At 41.1% G+C, this 17,793-nt stretch overlaps 1 protein-coding gene across 3 annotated transcripts in view; it reads left to right on the forward strand.

The window, feature by feature from the left end:
- The window catches only part of kiaa0586 (KIAA0586 ortholog), a 36,904-nt gene that overhangs the window by 13,168 nt on the left and 5,943 nt on the right, over window positions 1-17,793 (forward strand). The window contains exons 8-23 of one of the 3 annotated variants that reach the window (XM_008398690.2): window positions 5,445-5,601; window positions 5,844-6,400; window positions 6,671-6,743; window positions 7,396-7,587; window positions 7,680-7,887; window positions 7,973-8,134; window positions 9,420-9,538; window positions 10,487-10,630; window positions 11,647-11,790; window positions 12,275-12,459; window positions 12,533-12,657; window positions 13,305-13,492; window positions 13,570-13,723; window positions 14,473-14,623; window positions 14,711-14,955; window positions 16,387-16,439. In XM_008398690.2, the coding sequence (XP_008396912.1) occupies window positions 5,445-5,601; window positions 5,844-6,400; window positions 6,671-6,743; window positions 7,396-7,587; window positions 7,680-7,887; window positions 7,973-8,134; window positions 9,420-9,538; window positions 10,487-10,630; window positions 11,647-11,790; window positions 12,275-12,459; window positions 12,533-12,657; window positions 13,305-13,492; window positions 13,570-13,723; window positions 14,473-14,623; window positions 14,711-14,955; window positions 16,387-16,439 (2,857 nt within the window). The remainder of the gene's footprint in view (window positions 1-5,444; window positions 5,602-5,843; window positions 6,401-6,670; window positions 6,744-7,395; window positions 7,588-7,679; window positions 7,888-7,972; window positions 8,135-9,419; window positions 9,539-10,486; window positions 10,631-11,646; window positions 11,791-12,274; window positions 12,460-12,532; window positions 12,658-13,304; window positions 13,493-13,569; window positions 13,724-14,472; window positions 14,624-14,710; window positions 14,956-16,386; window positions 16,440-17,793) is intronic. The other 2 variants (XM_008398691.2, XM_008398692.2) reach the window with 2 other exon arrangements.

Raw genomic sequence — 17,793 nt, forward strand, 5'->3', positions numbered from 1 at the left:
TGCATTGTGACAAAAGGAATTCTGATAAGATTCAATATGTTAAAATACTTAAGGACCAATTTCACAAATGGATGTTATCCATTGAATCATTTTATTCTTTCACCACACTGTTCCTTTATAAACCACATAAATATTAAGCCCTCTCTGAGCTGTTGTTGGTTTCTCAACTGGGTCACCAATCAAGATGATACTTTCACACACAAGAACTTTAAAAAATCAAGGGACCAAAGGAGGTGGGGAGCAGAACTCAACTCAGCTGAGTTCCACATTGGGGCTGAAATTTTTGTCAGACACTTTACCAGACTATTCCCTCTCTGATTTCTGTTGGTTTTTGCTTTTCTTGTCACACTTTTGACGGTATTTCTTTTCCGTCAGGAACATCAAGCAAAGATGATTTCCGTATATACAAACTTTAAATGTTCAGATGATGATTTTAACCTTTCCAGAGTATAGAACCCAAGCACCACCAGGAGTACACATCCTACAGCTGGAGAACCACTGTTTTTAAGAGTACTGGTACATGTTTTTTTGTTTGTTTTTTGTCTTGAAGAGACATAATCATGCAGAAAGGTCACTGTTATAGAACAATCATTAGTATAAAAAATAGAGTTTAAAGCTGCAGAAAAGCTATGCAACAGTCTGTTATTCATCTGCTATTCTATATTCATCAATAATTATCTTGCTTGTATTGATATTTAAGATAATGAAATGTGTTAAATGTGAAATGTGTTTCTTTACAGCAGGTCTCTGCTGTAAACTGAAGCATCTGTTCAAATGAATCTCTGGGAGGGTTCTTCCCAGGAATATTAAAACGTTTCGCACACGACTCAGTGCATGCRCATTAGCATGCAGGCTACAAGCTGAAGCACTGAGCCAAGGGCACCTTAACTATCAGTTGCTACACACAGTTCAGGTGAATTGTTGCTCAGAAAGAAAGATCCGCAATGCAGCTGGAAGCAGCACAGCCAGGCCTGCTGCTGTTACTCTGACAGGATAGATAGCTGCTGTGCTGTATTCCAGTATCACTGATCCTGTTGCAGTTCAGTGTAGAATCGAGGCTCCAGGCTCCTCTGGTCTGTGGCGGTGATGCAGCAAGGCATTTCCCTCTAAAACTCAACACGTAATATCAAAACCTGGCTTCAGTTCAGCCGTCATGTGATTGGTTGATGAGGTGTCTAATGTGATGGTTTTCAGTTTGCTGGCTCAGCCATTCTGTCGCACAAAGTCTCCATACTGCACTTTTTCTTTCTGTCTGGATTTAGATTGAGCCTCTTTGAGACCTGCTCACTTCCTGTTAGCTGAACATGTTCTTCTCTGACTCCAAATGTGATGGAGATGGTTGGACTGATGAGTAAAGTCAGTAAATGCAGATGCACGTTTGTTACGTATTCAGACAGCCTTTAGAATGCAGAAAGTACCATTTTAAATTCAAAAATACTTTATTGATCAGAGAGGTAAATTAAATATTGTTGTAATTCATGTTAATTAAAAATTATTCAAAGAGTCATTGGCTGATTTCTGATGCATATTAATTCCATACCTATAAACGGGAGAGAAAGACTGTTGATATTACCGTGGAGACAGAGAGCTTTAGCATACAGTTCTTCTTACTATAATCTGTCTCCTTTCCTGACTGTACATCCCTGCAGTTTTCACCCCTCCTCCTCTGTTGCTGTGGAGGAAGATGTGGTTGCCATGGTTACAACTTCCTGACTGCAAACGTAATTTATTCAGGAATGTGCGGCGGAAACGGGGAGGCAGAGAATGCGTTGTGTATAATCTGAACTGAGCTGATTTATTACAGTAAAAACACCGATGAATAAAACGTGTTTCTGGCCGTCAGCGGCGTCAGTGAAGCTGCTCAGCCAGCCGCTGATTCTTCCCCACAGACTCCTCTTTTTAATTTTTTTTTCTAAGCAGCGACATCATTTACCAAGCATCCCCCCGCACCCTCACACACACACACACATTCCTTCACCTAGAGACTCAGTTGTGTCCCCTCCCCCTCGCGATGTGATCACATTCCTCTGAATGTTTGTAACTGACGAATGAAGCATTTCTGAGTCTGACCTTTTGTCCTTGATCAACACGGCTCCCACCAACATATATGAAGTTTACCTGCTTTGCTCTCTATTTTTACCTCCTCTCTAAACACATAGATAGATTACACATTTCAAACCAATGCACCACCGAATCTCACCCAAAAAAAAAAGCAAAACAAAAAAAATACCATGCACCACAAACACAGATAAGCCGTTTATTTTTAATTTGCAATTTCAATGCTGGGGAAGAAATTTGAAATAGTACATTTTGTGCTGTGCATCATAATCAGGTTCTGAGTAGATCTTCAATATGGAAGAAGAAGAAACCAGAACTAGAGACAAAACATAGCGGCCAATTTGTTGAAGACATTTATTCTCAAATGAGGATGAAAATGCAGGTTATGAGGGTCCATCCCTGCCAAGGTTAGATGCTGTAGGTCAACTATTTTGCTTTTCTTAAAATGTTCTTAGAGTTATGAGACAAAAATAGTCAAGTGGTACATTTTTAAAAAAATTATTTGTGCTGAGCTGGGGGATCAAACTGGCTTTCTTTAAAGATACAGACTCATCTAAATGAAAAGCCCTCACTGAAACCACCTGCAGCCCAATGGTCATGTAATGCTTCTGTGAGAGAAGAGCTTGAAGAACAAAAAACAGCTTGTGAAACCAGGTATCTTACCACACTACAAACTGGACTTTAGACTTTTCATAACAAGGAATTCCAACTGGAGAGCTTTTTGCTCCAGAGCGATGGAGCAGGTCTGGAGCCGCAGCGGGTTATGTGGAGATGACGGGCATCTCAGTGAGCTACAGTTCTAGTCTGATGACTTGAACCTCGAACAGGAAAACATTTCAGATCACATGCTTGTCTGACAAAAGACTTGTTTCAATTTCCTTTATGCAGAGATCTTCACTGTGGAGCAACCAAGTTGCTAGTTGCTTCAACTAGTGTTGTGTTGCTTGAGGACTCTCATCTAAACAAGGTTTTGAAATGATTAACAAGAACTGAGATGTAATCTAATAGTCAATAACACATGAGAACTTGCAAAGTTAAATATTTTGATACCTAAGGAAAAAGGAAAGCTGCGTTTCTTTGTTTGACACAATCACTCTAAGAGAAGCGTTTTTTTAATGTTATAATTCTTTTTTAATCAATATCTTTTTGTTATTGTAGTGTTTTAGACTGAAAAGAAGCAGAAACTTTCTAGAATGTTAAACTGTCCTGGCAATAATTTCATATTTGGATTCAATAATTATTATAATTATATTATTATAATATAATTATAATACTGGAAATCTTCTTCAGACTTTGTCACCTGAAGAAGCAAACTGTTTAACATTCTCCTTCTAGCTTTAATGTTTTTGCCCCTTGTCAGGAGATTATACTACACATATTCATCCTTTTAATGTTTGCTGCATAATCTTTCCAAAACACTTCCTTGTGAACCTTCTTCAGATCAGTCTTAGGAAGATTAATGCAAACCAGGTCAGAGGGGGGCAGCGTGAGACTGTAAATAAACGACTTTCCCTTTGTGAACAGCGGCTGCTATCCTCCACCAGTTGTGTTGCTTAGCAACAGCAGAGACAGACCGTCTTCAACAGCTGTTCGGGATCATTCTGAGCAGCTTCATGACAGAGCAGGAGGTCGGAGCGGCAGCCATTTTATCCCCACTCATTTTACAGCTGCAGGCAGAGAACGGTTCACGTCTGCATTCACACAATGGATTCTCAGACTCTAACCTTTTAATACCCAACACTGTCCGTGTTTAGCCTGAATCTACAGTGAGACATAGCTGATAGAAGATTGTGTTTGTATAGAAGCTTTTGTCCGATKCTCCTCTCCGTCTCAACCCAAGTCACCCAACTGTAGTTTGAGTCTTGTGTGAAATGCTGTAGATGTTGAAGGTGTCGTGTGTCAGAATAGGGGCTGAGACTAAAGTCAAAACCTTTCTGGCACAACCATCAGGCCCTGCTGTCATTATGACATCTGTCTGATTTTACTCAGAAATCCAGCATAATCCTGTCTCTACAGCCAAGTGGTAACTTCAAAAATCCCAGAGACATTGTTCTGGACTGCAAGAAGTATAGTTGAAACAAACCTGAGTATCATATCTTTCAAGCAATTATTCAGACATTAAAATTTGGCATCAGTAATTTAGATAAATGAGGTAACTTTAAACAATGTCACAAAAAACGTATGTATTTTTTTCCCATCTTTCTTTCCATTACCACAATATCAAGGGAGTCGGTCAAGGGTGGTCAAAGTACAACCTACTGGCCAAAAGCAGTGGGTAAGATAAATATTGTACACGTCAATGTTACTCTAAACGCTGGAGCCATAATCAGGAAGTGGAAAGAACATATTTTCCCAATTAACCAGCCAGAACCAGGTGACCCTTGGGAGATTTTGAACAGAGGAGTCAAAAGAATAATAAGAATCGTCCCAAGAGTCGAGGAGCTTTAGAAAGACTTGCAAATACTAGGTGCAGTTTTTCCCGTGAGTAAAATAAGTAATGCACTGAAACACAACAGCCTCTATAAATACTCGGTGCATAAGACTCCACTGCTGAAGAAAAGCGTATTGTATCAGTTTAACAGTGAAGAAACAGTCCAAAATCTCCCTAAGTTTGTTAATGGGTTGTATAGTTTAGAATAAGGGTGTTGGCATAATATTTATGAGCTAATATGTTAATGGCCCAATCACATTATGCTAATTCACAGTTACCTCTAGCTATTCTCACATTCCTGTCATTTCTTTGTTTAGTGGTTACTGATAGTGGACTGATATATTTTTTGCATTTCTCTTGTTCTTTAGTAAAGAACCACACAGGAACCAACCAGTTTTAATTAAAAAAAACAAACATAAACTCAGAAAACTGATGCCCCCTTTGACCACAAAGCCACATAATTAGCTTTTTGATTTCTATGACTGTGTAGCTTACTATGATTATTGATATTTGCCCTATTAAACCTACAAKTAAAACCTAGAAAAACATTGACATATCCAATGCTTATTTTACTTGCTGTGTGAATTCATGACTCTTGAAACATTAATCTACAAACTATTACATTAAGTGCAGTGTTGCACTTAATATTTTGATGGTGGCGTGTTGAACCCAACTGGAAATTAATCAAGCCTTTTTGCCTTATTAAGTTCTTTGGGATGAACTGGACAACATTTAAATCAACTTTTTCTAATGGATTTGTGGGGTCTCTTTAAGAAAACTGTTCTTGCCATTAATCTGCGCTGTACTTTATAGATTCAGTTAAAATGTGCAGTTACTTGTCTGTTATTTAGATGAATAGATAATGTACAAACCTCAACATTTTATAGCAATATAGAATTGGTGTGTGCAACAGGTTCTTTTATTTCTGTTTCTGTGGGTCTTTTCTTTGCTTCAGGAGCAACCTGTATCTCCAGCAGCATCCAGCTAATCCTGTGGCTGCAAGCGTTCATCTTCAGTCTTTAGCAAACGACACTCAGGAAGCGGTAAGGAGAGCCAGTGATATGTTAAAGCAGATGGAGTGTCTGAAGACGGAGATAAAGAGGCTGCTGACCGTGAGTAGTCAATATAACTCCACTTACAAGATTGTAGTAGAAACGGGTAGAAAGGTAACGGTGCTAGTATGCTCTACAGAGCTCTGCAAATGAGCTAATACTGGAGCCAGGTGTGCCGAAGCAAAGAGGCATTTAAACTTTGCAGGACACCGGCCCCTTGAGAACTAGAGTTTGAGACCATTGGTTCAGGCTAAGGGATATTTTTCCAGTGTTAAGTGTATGAACCACTTTCGTTCATTCAGCAGCAAGAAGACTCCCCAGGCTGGCTCCAGACCCAACAAAGCCAACCTGAGCCCCACCAGAGCAGATCCAAGCCAAAGGAAGTCCAGGTTCAGTTCCATGAAAACCAGCTCTACCAGTCAAACTCTGATCAGCACCAGGCCCGGCCAAGCAGTCTTCAACCAACCGACCCTCAAAACACTCACCCCCTGTTTCAGGCTTCCCATGTCCAACACAGACAGTCACAGGAGAACGTGGGTCCACAACTGCAGTCCCAATGTAATCAGCCCCTTTCTCAGAATCTGATGCCCATTACCACACCACCCCAAACTGGGCCCTTATTAACTCACCAGGAAGTCCAGGGTCCATCTAGCCAGAGTCTTCAAACCCTTTCCCATCAGTCCCAGTTTTCACTGCTCCAAAGGAAACCTGGTGGCTCCTCTACGCTGGAGGAGGCAGGCCAGGTTCTCCGACAGGCTCGGAGACGGAAGAAAGTTCTGGAGAACAACCTGGACGCTCTGCTGAAGGCTAAGAACGGAGAAATCCTACACTGCCAACTGGAAGCCTTGGCTGCTAACAGGTGACGCATGTTTACATAGCTAATGCTAATAGTAAGTTGGTGGTAAGTGTGAGCACACACACATTATCACTGGTGTAATCTGGAGGAGGGGCTGGTCACTGGTGCCTGTCTTCAGGTGCCAATGGACCAGTCACTGTCCATACCAGGGCAACACAGGAGACTAAACAAGCAACCCCCATTCTAAGGGCAACTCAGAGAAGCTAATTAAGCTAAAATGCATGTTTCCACACTGTGGGGAAAAAGAGTAAAGTCTACTTTTGTCGCCTGCAGAGACCTAACTGAAGAGGTCCGGATAAAGAAGACAGTGGATGCCTGGATCAACGCTTTAACCAGAGACGTTCAGGTAAACATTCAGAAATCTAGAATCAGTCCTGATCTGCATAATTTTCATTTATGTTGTGTTTCTTTATTCTCCTTGGTTTGCAGAGCTTCAAGCATTTTTTTTCTCACATTTTTGCATTGTGCAACTACATGCTGCAGTGTACTTCACTGAGAGTTTATGTGACAAAACAACACAAATGATGCATGCCTGTGACGTGAATAGAAGGCTACCATTTTTGTTTCAGGGTATTGGATTCACTGAGTCACACTTTTGTGGAACATTTTTGAAAGTTATTGTTTCCCTTCTGCTTTGGTAATGACAAAACAATGCAAGAACACATTCTCAAAGAGTAATAAACTTTAAATTCTAATAAAAATTTAACATTGGACCCAGAAGACATTTTAAATATACAAAATAAATAAACAAAACAACGTAAACGGCAAATAAAATGAATTATGAAGTTTTTGTAAACAAAATTGTCCTTCAAAAAATGGAAGACTTTTGTCATCTAGTTTTTGGTAGAAAGAGAGAGAAAAGAAAAAAAATGCTAGATCACAAAAATGGAAGTTATTGATCTTGTTTTAATTTATTGTGCGATTAACTAATTTATTGCTTATTCCAACAGGCCTAATAAGGTCCTGATGAAGTTTTCTAAGCTGTCTCATTTCTTCAGACTCTGGGTCATCCTCCCCCTGCTCAGGGTGCCATGCCTCCTCTAGATGCCATTCATCGCAGAGCAGCAAATGCAACAAAGTCCCAGCAGAGGGCTGCAGGCAGGGGGAAGCCAGTGAGCATGCCCAGAGGAACGAGTAATCAGCCAGTGATGGGAAGAGGAGGCAAAGACCAGACTGCTGGACACAGAATGGTCATTCCTGATTTTGCTGATGGGGCTAAATGTTCTTTTGGTCAGTGAAGTCCAGGTGATAACTTTATCATTGATTTTTTGTGTGACTGCAGGAGGCAGAGCCTGCTGGAGTCCCAGGTAACCTGATGGGCAGCCAGCAAAACGACATGGATGGAGAGCTTTATCTGACTCGACTGTACGGCAGACTCCCTCACGAAGGTCTCAGGCGAACCCTGAAGAAGAGCCCATACCCTCGTTTTAGCTCTCCTGTGTCTCCTCTCGGCAGGAAACAGCACCCCCGCCTGGTGGAAAGCATCAGAGGTCAGGAGATACATCCAGTCACTTCTGTTCATCTGTGGAGACTGTTCATTTCCCTGATTGGACTGTGGTCTATGTCTCCTGTCAGGTATAAGGCTGAAGTCCTGTAAGACTCAGACCAGTTTTGCTCCAGTCCTCAGTCAGTCAGCGGGACAAGCTTCCCAACACGTTCACTTATCCTTACTCCACTCTGCTCGACCTGTGGTGAACAGTGCAGAGCTCGCCACTGGTGCCAGGGCAATCCCACTGCGTCAGTAAACCACTGTACATCTACACTCTGAGCACAGTCACTCTTACTCATGTTGCTGTCAATCCATCCATCTGTCTGTCCAGCTAGCTGAGTTTTGTATTTACAACCTCTCTTTAGTTTAAATTTATGCAGTAAACTCATATTTAATCTTTATCAAAGGATTAACTCTGGCATAATGGTAATAAAATATGTGTAGGATCCCTGTTTTTTTTTTTGGGGGGGGTTAAGTGAAACATTAGTTGTATGACTCCAACAGCCTGTTGGAGTGTGACTCCGTCTGTGCCTGTTAAGACCCCTGGCTCTTAAATATAAGAAACACCAGGATTTTCTTTCACAAATCTTCTGTCCTCAGTAGCAGTGATGCTACTGAGGGAGCATCAGGGAGGGAGCAGCTGAGGGAATTATGGATTGTTGTAAGCATTGGAGACGGTTTTTGGTCAAATTTTTTAAATCGTATTTTCAAGATGGAGTAAATGTGGATCGCACTCATCTGTTTTCTTCTTTGGAAGGAATTTCTACTGTATTAGTCTCATGGCCTGATAGTGTCTTGGTTGCTACAGACTAGTTTTAAGAACACATAAACACTACAACACCAGCATGTATCTGATCAGGTCTGTCCTACAAAAAGGAAATAAAAATTGGGGTGTGTATAAGATTCCAGTACACTGAGGTTGAAACCCTTAAATGGTTCAAATGACTTTTCAAAAACAATTTATTTGAAGATGAATTCTTATTAGTGTGGTCTTAGCAAGTTCTTTTTTCTCTAGCACTCTGGACCTGTCCGTCATGTCTTATGGTGTAGTAATTAGCTATAAAAACAAAAGATGCCACTGAGTCATCTAAAGTGGAGTTATACTGTAGCTCTGCTGTCTATGACAGGTTGTAAAATAAACCTAACCTGAAGGACACCAAGAACACACAACCAAACCCATTATTTACAAATAAAAGATGGAAGCTAAGTTCAAGAAGCCAAGCATACAAAACTGAGTAGATGTCACAATCCTCAGGTAGAATCAACATTAGTCGCCGTACGTTCAGTAGTTTCTCTGTTTCTCACATTGTTTCTGATGTTGCTTCAGTTCATTGGGGTTTGAAGACATTTAATTTGCATGAAAAAATACACTTTGGCTTGAATTAGTTGGGACATCCAGCCAGTTGAACAGGTGTGAAATTTGCTGTCTCTTTCTTTTTTAAATAAAAGAATCATTTATAATGAGCTTCATTTAAAGGAATAATGAAAGTAGTATAGATCTAAAAATGACATCATACATGTTTGCTTTTGCAGGTCTTCCCAGGATGGACTCCTCCTCCAGGTGTGAGYGTGTTCAGGACAGAGCATCAGTACTTCCTGTTCCTCTGCCAGAGAGCAAGGCGAATGTCAACAATGGAGCCAACAATCACCAGGTGAACTGCATCATAAGTCTGCTCATTATGCCACATAACATTCATCCAAACACTTCAGTGCAACCTCAAGTGTTTTGTTAAAGATTCCAAGTCATTCCTCATATTCACAAGTAAAATTTTAAAGGGCTAAAGTGTTATGGCGTTTGGTTTTATCTGCCTCATTTAGTAAATAGAAACTGACTGAATGTTGCCCAAGAGCAGAAATTCTCACTCTGTCATAATTTCCACTCACTAGATGTCAGTTGTTGTTTTGTTCTTTTTTTTTTTAGGTGTGGTTGTTACATTTTCAGATACTTTGTGTCCATTATATGAATTAACATATGGAAACATAAGAGACCAGAAAAAAGTCCTCTTCTTCTGCAGAGGACGAGGACAGAGCGTTTTGGAGCTGCTCAGCCTCTCCCCACTTGAATCTGATGGAGAATTTTTGAAGGCAGCTGAAGGTTAAGGGATGAGGAATTCTAGCCCACTGTTTTACAGAAATGTTTTAATTCACAACCAGACACATTAATTCAGTAACGTTGGAGGGGCTTTGAGTAGGAACATCCTTCTTTAGGTGATATTATGTGATCTGAACTGGATTTAACTCTAGACTTTGGCAAGGTCAAAGTGTTTTTCTGTCTCACGATGCAGACCAGTCCAGGTCTTCCACATGAAACCCACTCATTCCTGGATGAACAGGAAGAAATGTGGTTTATTGCTGGTGGCCAGTGTTGGGAATTTCTCCTGTTTTTTTGTGTGTTTTTTTTACATAAAGCTTGGAACTGTTTTTGAAAATGCTCGATTATTTGTGGTGTTCTGTTTTCAATGTTTGTTCTGGGTTTATTTATCAGTTGATCCACAACAAGTAATTGCTCAGTAACTAAATTTACTTTAACTTCATTATTTTTTCGTATGTTGAAAAAAATGCATGTCTGAGTGCTCACTCTGGTGATTTGATGTTGACAGAAGCAGCAGGTGGTTCCAGAAAAGCCCCCATCTTCTCCATCACATGTCACTGAGATCAAAGCAGCAGAGCCTCTAAAAGATGACGAGGATGAAGAAAACAGCTTCCCTGGAAATAACTTTCTCTCTGTCACTGATGTCCACCAGGTAACCCGTGACTTATTTAGTGAATCAGCAGCGCCTCCATTTGTTTTTTTGCTTTGAGTGTCCTGTCAGGCAGTGTAGCCCTCAGGATTGTTGTCTGAGTGTCGAGGTGAGACCCGACAGCTTTACCTTCCCAAGTGGAGCATCACTAAGGATTTCCTGTGGATGGGGCCGGCCCCGGCCTCGACGCCGGCCCTGTCCACAGAGGGCCCCCTGCCCACAAGCCCTGATGTGGGTTCCTCCACAGAGCCACCCCCTAGCAGCACACAAACACTGAACATGAGCTACCAAGCACAGAATCTCCCATCCACAGGGGGGCGCAGGAGAGCTCCAACCCCAAAATGCCAATGGGAGCACACCTGTAAAGGGCAAACTGAAGGGAGATCTGAAAAGGCTCCAGAACCTTATAAAAAAGGCTGGTTCTGTTCTGGGGATGACTGTTTTAACTTCTGGAGGTGATGATGCAAAGAAGTATTCTTCATAAAATCAAGATAATTATGAACAACCCTGACCATTCTCTTCACAAGGCTGTTTTACAAAACCAGTGTCTTCAGTCAGAGGCTTCTTCAGATTTGCTGTTATACAGACCTCTACAGGAGATCTTTCCTGCCAACAGTCTCACTATTGACTGTAACTCTTTGAAAAATTTTAATTAATATGATTTACAACAACATTTAGTTTCCTTTTGAATTGACTTGAATTGAAGTGAATTGATCGCCACTGGAATTAAGAGCCACGATCTAAAAATCTGAACGATCCTGGGAGAACCGGAGCGCTGCCGGCCCCAAGCCCTAACAGCAAACAGAAGAACAGTGGTGTGAGAAGACCCCATGGACCCAGTCATATGTGATGTTGATGTTACATAATGCATTACAAATGGGGGCGTGGGGCGCTGGCCGGAACAGAATTATTCTTTTTTTAAATCCTACTTGAGAAATACTTTAATTTGACTATTTCTAGATAATTTCTCGTGGAAAAAAAATGTCTGAGTGCTCACTCTGGTGATTTGATGTTGACAGAAGCAGCAGGTGGTTCCAGAAAAGCCCCCATCTTCTCCATCACACATCATTGAGATCAAAGCAGCAGAGCCTCTAAAAGATGACGAGGATGAAGAAAACAGCTTCCCTGGAAATATCTTTCTCTCTGTCACTGATGTCCACCAGGTAACTGCCCTCTCTTCCTGACTTATTTAGTGAATCAGTAGCGCCTCCTGCTGGACACAGATAGATTAGCACACAGCAACATACTGTGTTTATCTTGTTAACGGATCAGGTCGGCCTGATTGAGGTGATTTTATGTTTCATAAACTCTTGTGATCGTAGCATACTGCAGTGAAACACCATTATCAGTTTGGTGGGAATACATCGATTCACCATGGCAACAGTTTCTTCGGTGTTATAAAGGAAGCTCCCAACTATAAAACAAAGTGTTCTTCTGACTTACATAGTTTTAATATTTCTGGGCTGACGTACATATTATTGGCTTTCTGAGACACTCTGGAAAAACATTGTGGAGAAAGTTTCTTTGCTGGTCACCAGGGTGAAGGTTGTAAAACTCTAAATATCTGCTGCCACATCAGACCAACTTCTGTTCCCTTCAGTCGCAGTGAGAAAGCTTTTCCTCTGCTCTGCACCAATGACTCTTCAGGCGGAGAACAGTGATGTGGGTGAGGAGGTGATGGTGTTGGAGGGAGGCCCCTCCCCGGCTCCAGTGCGGTTCCACAGCCCGGCCTTCCCGCCTGAAGCCCCCTCCTCTCGCCATGCTGAGATTGTGACTCCTGTGGCGGGCCGTGGCCGGACGCAGGACATCCTGGAGAACCGGCTGGTGGAGTGGTGAGGCCTGGGTCTAGACTTCACTCATGCTGCTGCTGCTGTGTCTGACTCTGCTGCTGCTGGTTCTGTTAAGGGTGGAGCAGCAGCTGATGTCCAGGATGATTGCTGATATGTATCGCCCTGCCCCGCCCGACCCCGCCCAGAATGACTCCACTGACCAATCAGAGCTTGAGGAGCGGAGTTTCACCTCAGATATTGGTAACACAGCAATATGTAATGATGAAATAACATCGACCTTCAGAATGTAATAAAACATAATTAAAACTACAATATGTAATAATAAATGCATAATGTACTAAAAATCCTTAAATAATACTTGTAATACTTTATACAGCATTATGTAGTAACACTTTTAGATTTTGCACCGATTATTACATAATAATGTGGCACATTATGTAATGTTCTGATTCTGGTTACCTGACTGATTCCACCGTCGCCTCTGACGGGACATCTGACTTTGTAAAGAGGCACACCTGCTCTACAGCCAGTCTTCATTAAGGAAGAGCCCCCTGTCTTTGCTATCATAATGATAAATAGTTTGTTATTTATAGATCAATTTACCATGGTATCCATTTTTTCTTGAGTACTGAATAAGCTGTTGAGCTGATAAACATGTTTAAAAAGTACACTGGTGCTCCTACTACCTACACATTTTATAGTAATATGCATAAAATATAATGTTATAATGTTGCAGAAAGTATAACAAAGTGTGTTCAAGGATTTTGACATTTTGCGTAACATAGTTTTACATTTTGAAGGCTATTATTACATAATGCAGGTTTCATGGTGAGTTTCTGTCCTAACTTGTGATGAACGTCTTGTCTCCACCCGCCGTGCGTTTGCAGTGGAAGCAGCAGGAGGTGGAGGTCTGCAGCTCTTTGTAGACGCCAACATCTCGGTGGATTCGGCTTTGATCAGGCAGCTGGTGAACGAGGTTCTGACTGAAACCGTGGCCCAGATGCTGTCCCAGACCAGAGCAGTGGCTACGGCTCCAGAACCAGGACCGGAAGCACCGCAGTCAGAAGAACAGGAGGTACTAAGAGCTCCTCAGATCCCTGAGATGATGTGAGCTGTTGTTTCACCTTCTTATGTTCCACATTTCTGCACCAGGACAAAGCGGCTCCACTGGTCCCGACACCAGTCCCATCACCTCCACCCAGCAGGCCCCAGCTCAGCAAAGACTCCACCCCAGCAGCCACTCCTCTTCCATCTGAACCATCCAGCCCAGTTCCCCAGGACTCTCCTCAGCCAGTCACAGCTCCAGGTCTGTCACCAGTAGACTTTAATAGTAGTATTGATCTTATATTTTAAGTGTGAAAGGACCAAAAGTTTGTAGTTGGCAAAACTTAAGAAGCATAAAAATCTTTAGAAGCATTACACTTTTATGTTTGTGATGTTTAGAGAGAAAATGCTTCACTTTTCCAGCWTCACAGCCAGTTAATGACTTGGCATGTTGATGATCTGTAATGGTTGTTGTGGAGCCCTGGTGACAACAGCATGAGAGCGTCTGTAGAGGCCAACCATCACTTTCTACAGGCGATTTGGCTACAAATAAATGTATCTCAACACCACTTAGTTGATTGTTGGATCTTCTAGATTTTTAGAATTTCTTTTAAAGTTTTTTACAGTGTGACCTGGGTGTGACACAGGTTTTTACATTTCATAGGAGTGTGTTTTTAATCAAATCTTCAGCTGCAATCTGATTTCAGCCCAAATTACATTGATAAAATTTTTAAAACTTGATTACAGTCCAGTCTGTTTATGGTTATTGTATAGTCTAGGTTTATAGTCTTTCTGCTCTCCTCCTGTAATCTGTTTATAGGCTTGTGTGGAAGCTGATCACACATTTGTTGTAATCTCTTTTAGATCTCCTTGTTACCCATTCCAGCCTGATCAAACCATGATGACAGTCTTTTTATCTCTCTATAATCTGATATACATGTAACATTATTCTGGTAAGGATACTTGATTACAATCATGCATTAATGTACTGTCCTCCGCCTGTGACCTCAGAACCTGTAGCTACACCGGCTGCCACACCAGAACCCTGTCTGCCCGATGAAAGCTCCTCTGCTGCTCATCAGGTCCCGACCCCAGCCTCACAGAAGGACCCACAACTTTCACTGGACAAGCTGGAAGAGCTGGAGTCACAGGAACACTCTCTGTACGCGCGCGCACACACACACACACACACACACACAGACACACAGATTGCGTGGCTCGTCAAACTCCATCCTCTCTCCTACATCAGGGCGCTGTCTGTAGCAGAGGAGGAGCCGGCGGTCAGCAGCCCCGCTCCTGCTCAGTCCCAGCCTCCTCAGGCAGAACCCAGTCCTGTTCCTCCTCCCAGTCATCTGGAAACCAGTAGCTCCAGCAGCAGCAGCAGTTCCAGCAGCAGCAGTAGCAGCGCTGTAACTGCAGAGACCGAAGCTGCACTCAAACACATCTCAGAGGGCGAGTTACTCATCAGCGTCAACCAGCTGGCCCCTCTGACAGGTATGAGCAGCAACTAGGGCTGCACCGACTACAGTTTTTGGACTGATTACTAAACTTTACTGAACTGATTCCCATTTTGTCCAATACCAATTTTTTTTGTCTGAGTGTCACTAAATATAGCAAGAAAGTAGCTGAGTTGGCAACATTGGAATCATTGTTGTTAACTATAAACATGCAGACATGACCTAATAGTGGATCAGTCAGTCAAACCTCTATCACTGCAGAGCAGAAGAGGACAGTGGCTGATATTTAGACCTCTGCTGAGGTACATAAGATCGGGGGAACAGATCAGCTTCACATGTCTAGTCTCTGCTCTCCCAAAATGAAGGAAATCTGCGCCAATAAATCGGTGCACCCCTAGCAGCAACATCACGTTACGTTTTCTGCAACTTACGTCCAGGACCTCACCTCATAAACCAGGTGCATCTTCCCTTTATGAAAAAAAAGATTCAAATTTTTTTCTAGCTTTAAATAAGCTTCAGGCTCAGGCTGGATATTTGAGGACTGATGAATAAAAATGAGTCAAAATGTTCGGGATCCACTAAAGTTTCAGCCGATCAGCAGCTGGAAGCTGCTGGGACACATTAATTCTGTGTGCTCCAGAATTAATGTGGCATTAATGTCCATGGTGAGAGGATGAAGATGTTACCATACTTTGCAAAAAGAAAAGATTAACCAGTTCTAAGAATTTTTATTTAGGAAAGAAAAAAATCACAAATGATTCTTCCTTTTAGATCTGAAGTGTTGCCTAACAAATAAACTTGTCAAAATGACTATCAAACGTATAGGTAGTTGGGAATAAATGTAATGAAATAAACATTAATCATCAATTTATTTATTTATTGTTTTTTAATTTCCTGAGGAAAATATGAAGCAGACTGATATTCCAGCTTTTTTCATTGCCACAAAAAATGCATCGTCATAAAATTGATGATAAATGCAAAAATCATTAGCAAAAATCTGTTCCTTTGTTGAGAGAATTGTGTCCAAAATTGAAGTGTTTTCCTCTGCGATGAGCTGACAGCAGCTCACCTGCTGTCATGCTGTCACTGATGGTGGAAACATGCTGATTCATCATGTTGGTCTAACTGCACCAAGTTTCTGTTTCCTTCCAGAATGGTTCGTGTTTGACGAAAATTTAGTTTTGTTCTATTCTTTGTGTTCTGTTTGTTTATGCTTTTGCTTTTGGCAGAATATTTTACTTAAACCTCAGAAACAGAGCACAGAAAGAGATTAAAGGGAAGTGTGACTAATTTTTTGTGTTCTTTTTAAAAAAATTGTTTTTAAATCACAGATTAGAAGGTGGCTCGGTAATATTTCCTGTGGCTTTTGTTGTTTGTTTCATAAATCCAGTATGGTGAAATGAGTTCTGATCCTTTTCCTGTAGCCGTGTTTGCTTGTTGCTGTAATTTTGATCCATTTATGTTTCAGAAGAGGAGGAAGTCTGTAGCTTCTCTAGCTCGCTACAAGAGGTGGAAGACATGGTGAGTAGTCGATGCCTGGACTGTGGGATCACTTCCTCCTCTGAATTCTCACTGATTAGTCAATCAATCAATCAATCATAGCACGTTTCAGCAACACGGCGGTTCAAAGTGCTTTGCATTTTAAAAACACAAAAAGACACCACATAGTCAACAATTGAGAAAACCAATAACAAACATTACATTTCATTGAGTGTCATCATATTATCTTCAATACATGTCATACAATATGTTAATCTTTTTACCTCTAGCTGCTATGAGCTATTGTGGTTTTGGTATCAGCAGTAAGACAATAACATAGAGTTTTTTTATAATCTACAAATTTTTTTAATCAAAATTGCCCAAAAAAGACTGTTTTGTGTTTAGAACAACAAAAACTCAACCGATGAGGAATTTTGGCCCAGTCTCTTTTCTAACGTTGCTTCAGCTTCTTGAGATTTGCAGACTTGGTTCTGCACAACCTACTAGATTTGATTCTTTCCTTTTTCAACTATTCTCTTGCTTATTTACTGCTGTTTCAGGGTCATTGTTCTGTCCATGGCCCACTCTGGTTCCATCTTTACATTTGACTAGAGTTCATAGTCAGGTCAATAATGTCTCCAACATGCCTGTTTGTGCTGATATGCATCAAACATCATGATATCCATGATGAATTTTACATACATTAAGGATAGTAGGGCTGCAAGACAACAGGCAAATATTTAATTCAATACCTCTGCTGATTATTGCTGATGACATTGATAACTCGCATTTTCCACAACTCTTTTCATTATTTTTGTATCACAATTTATCCACCATTCATTGTCAGCGTTAGCATCTCTCTACAAACATAAATCATGTATGGACAGAGAGGTTTGTAAAAAAACCAGGAGGATACAGAACATCATCCAGTTCTAAAGTCCTTCCACTGAGAAAATAGACTTTAAAATACTGATGTGAATTTATAAATCATTGAACAGTTTAGCAGCACAATACATTAAAGATCTGCTGTTGTTGCATCAGCCTTCCAGAACCTCTCAGGTCTTCTGGTTCTGCTCTGCATCCAGAACCAGAACCAAACGTGGAGAAGCAGCATTCAGCTTCTATGCACCACAAATCTGGAACAAACTTCCAGAAAACTGCAAAGCAGCTGAAACACTGAGTTCCTTTAAATCTAGACTAAAAACCCACCTTAGAGTTTAGAGTTGCTTTTGAAACATAATAATTGAACATTGAGCAAAATATTCGACGTGTTTTGATGATTTTGATGATGGCACTTGACAAAATGGAAAGTTTGTTTCTGTTTTCTCATTTGATCTGATTGGTCTTATTTAAAGCCTAAGCTGTTTGGATTAAAGTCATTAAGAGCCTGTTTGTT

Source organism: Poecilia reticulata, linkage group LG22 (genome assembly GCF_000633615.1).
Source record: "Poecilia reticulata strain Guanapo linkage group LG22, Guppy_female_1.0+MT, whole genome shotgun sequence".
Classification (NCBI taxonomy): Eukaryota; Metazoa; Chordata; class Actinopteri; order Cyprinodontiformes; family Poeciliidae; genus Poecilia; species Poecilia reticulata.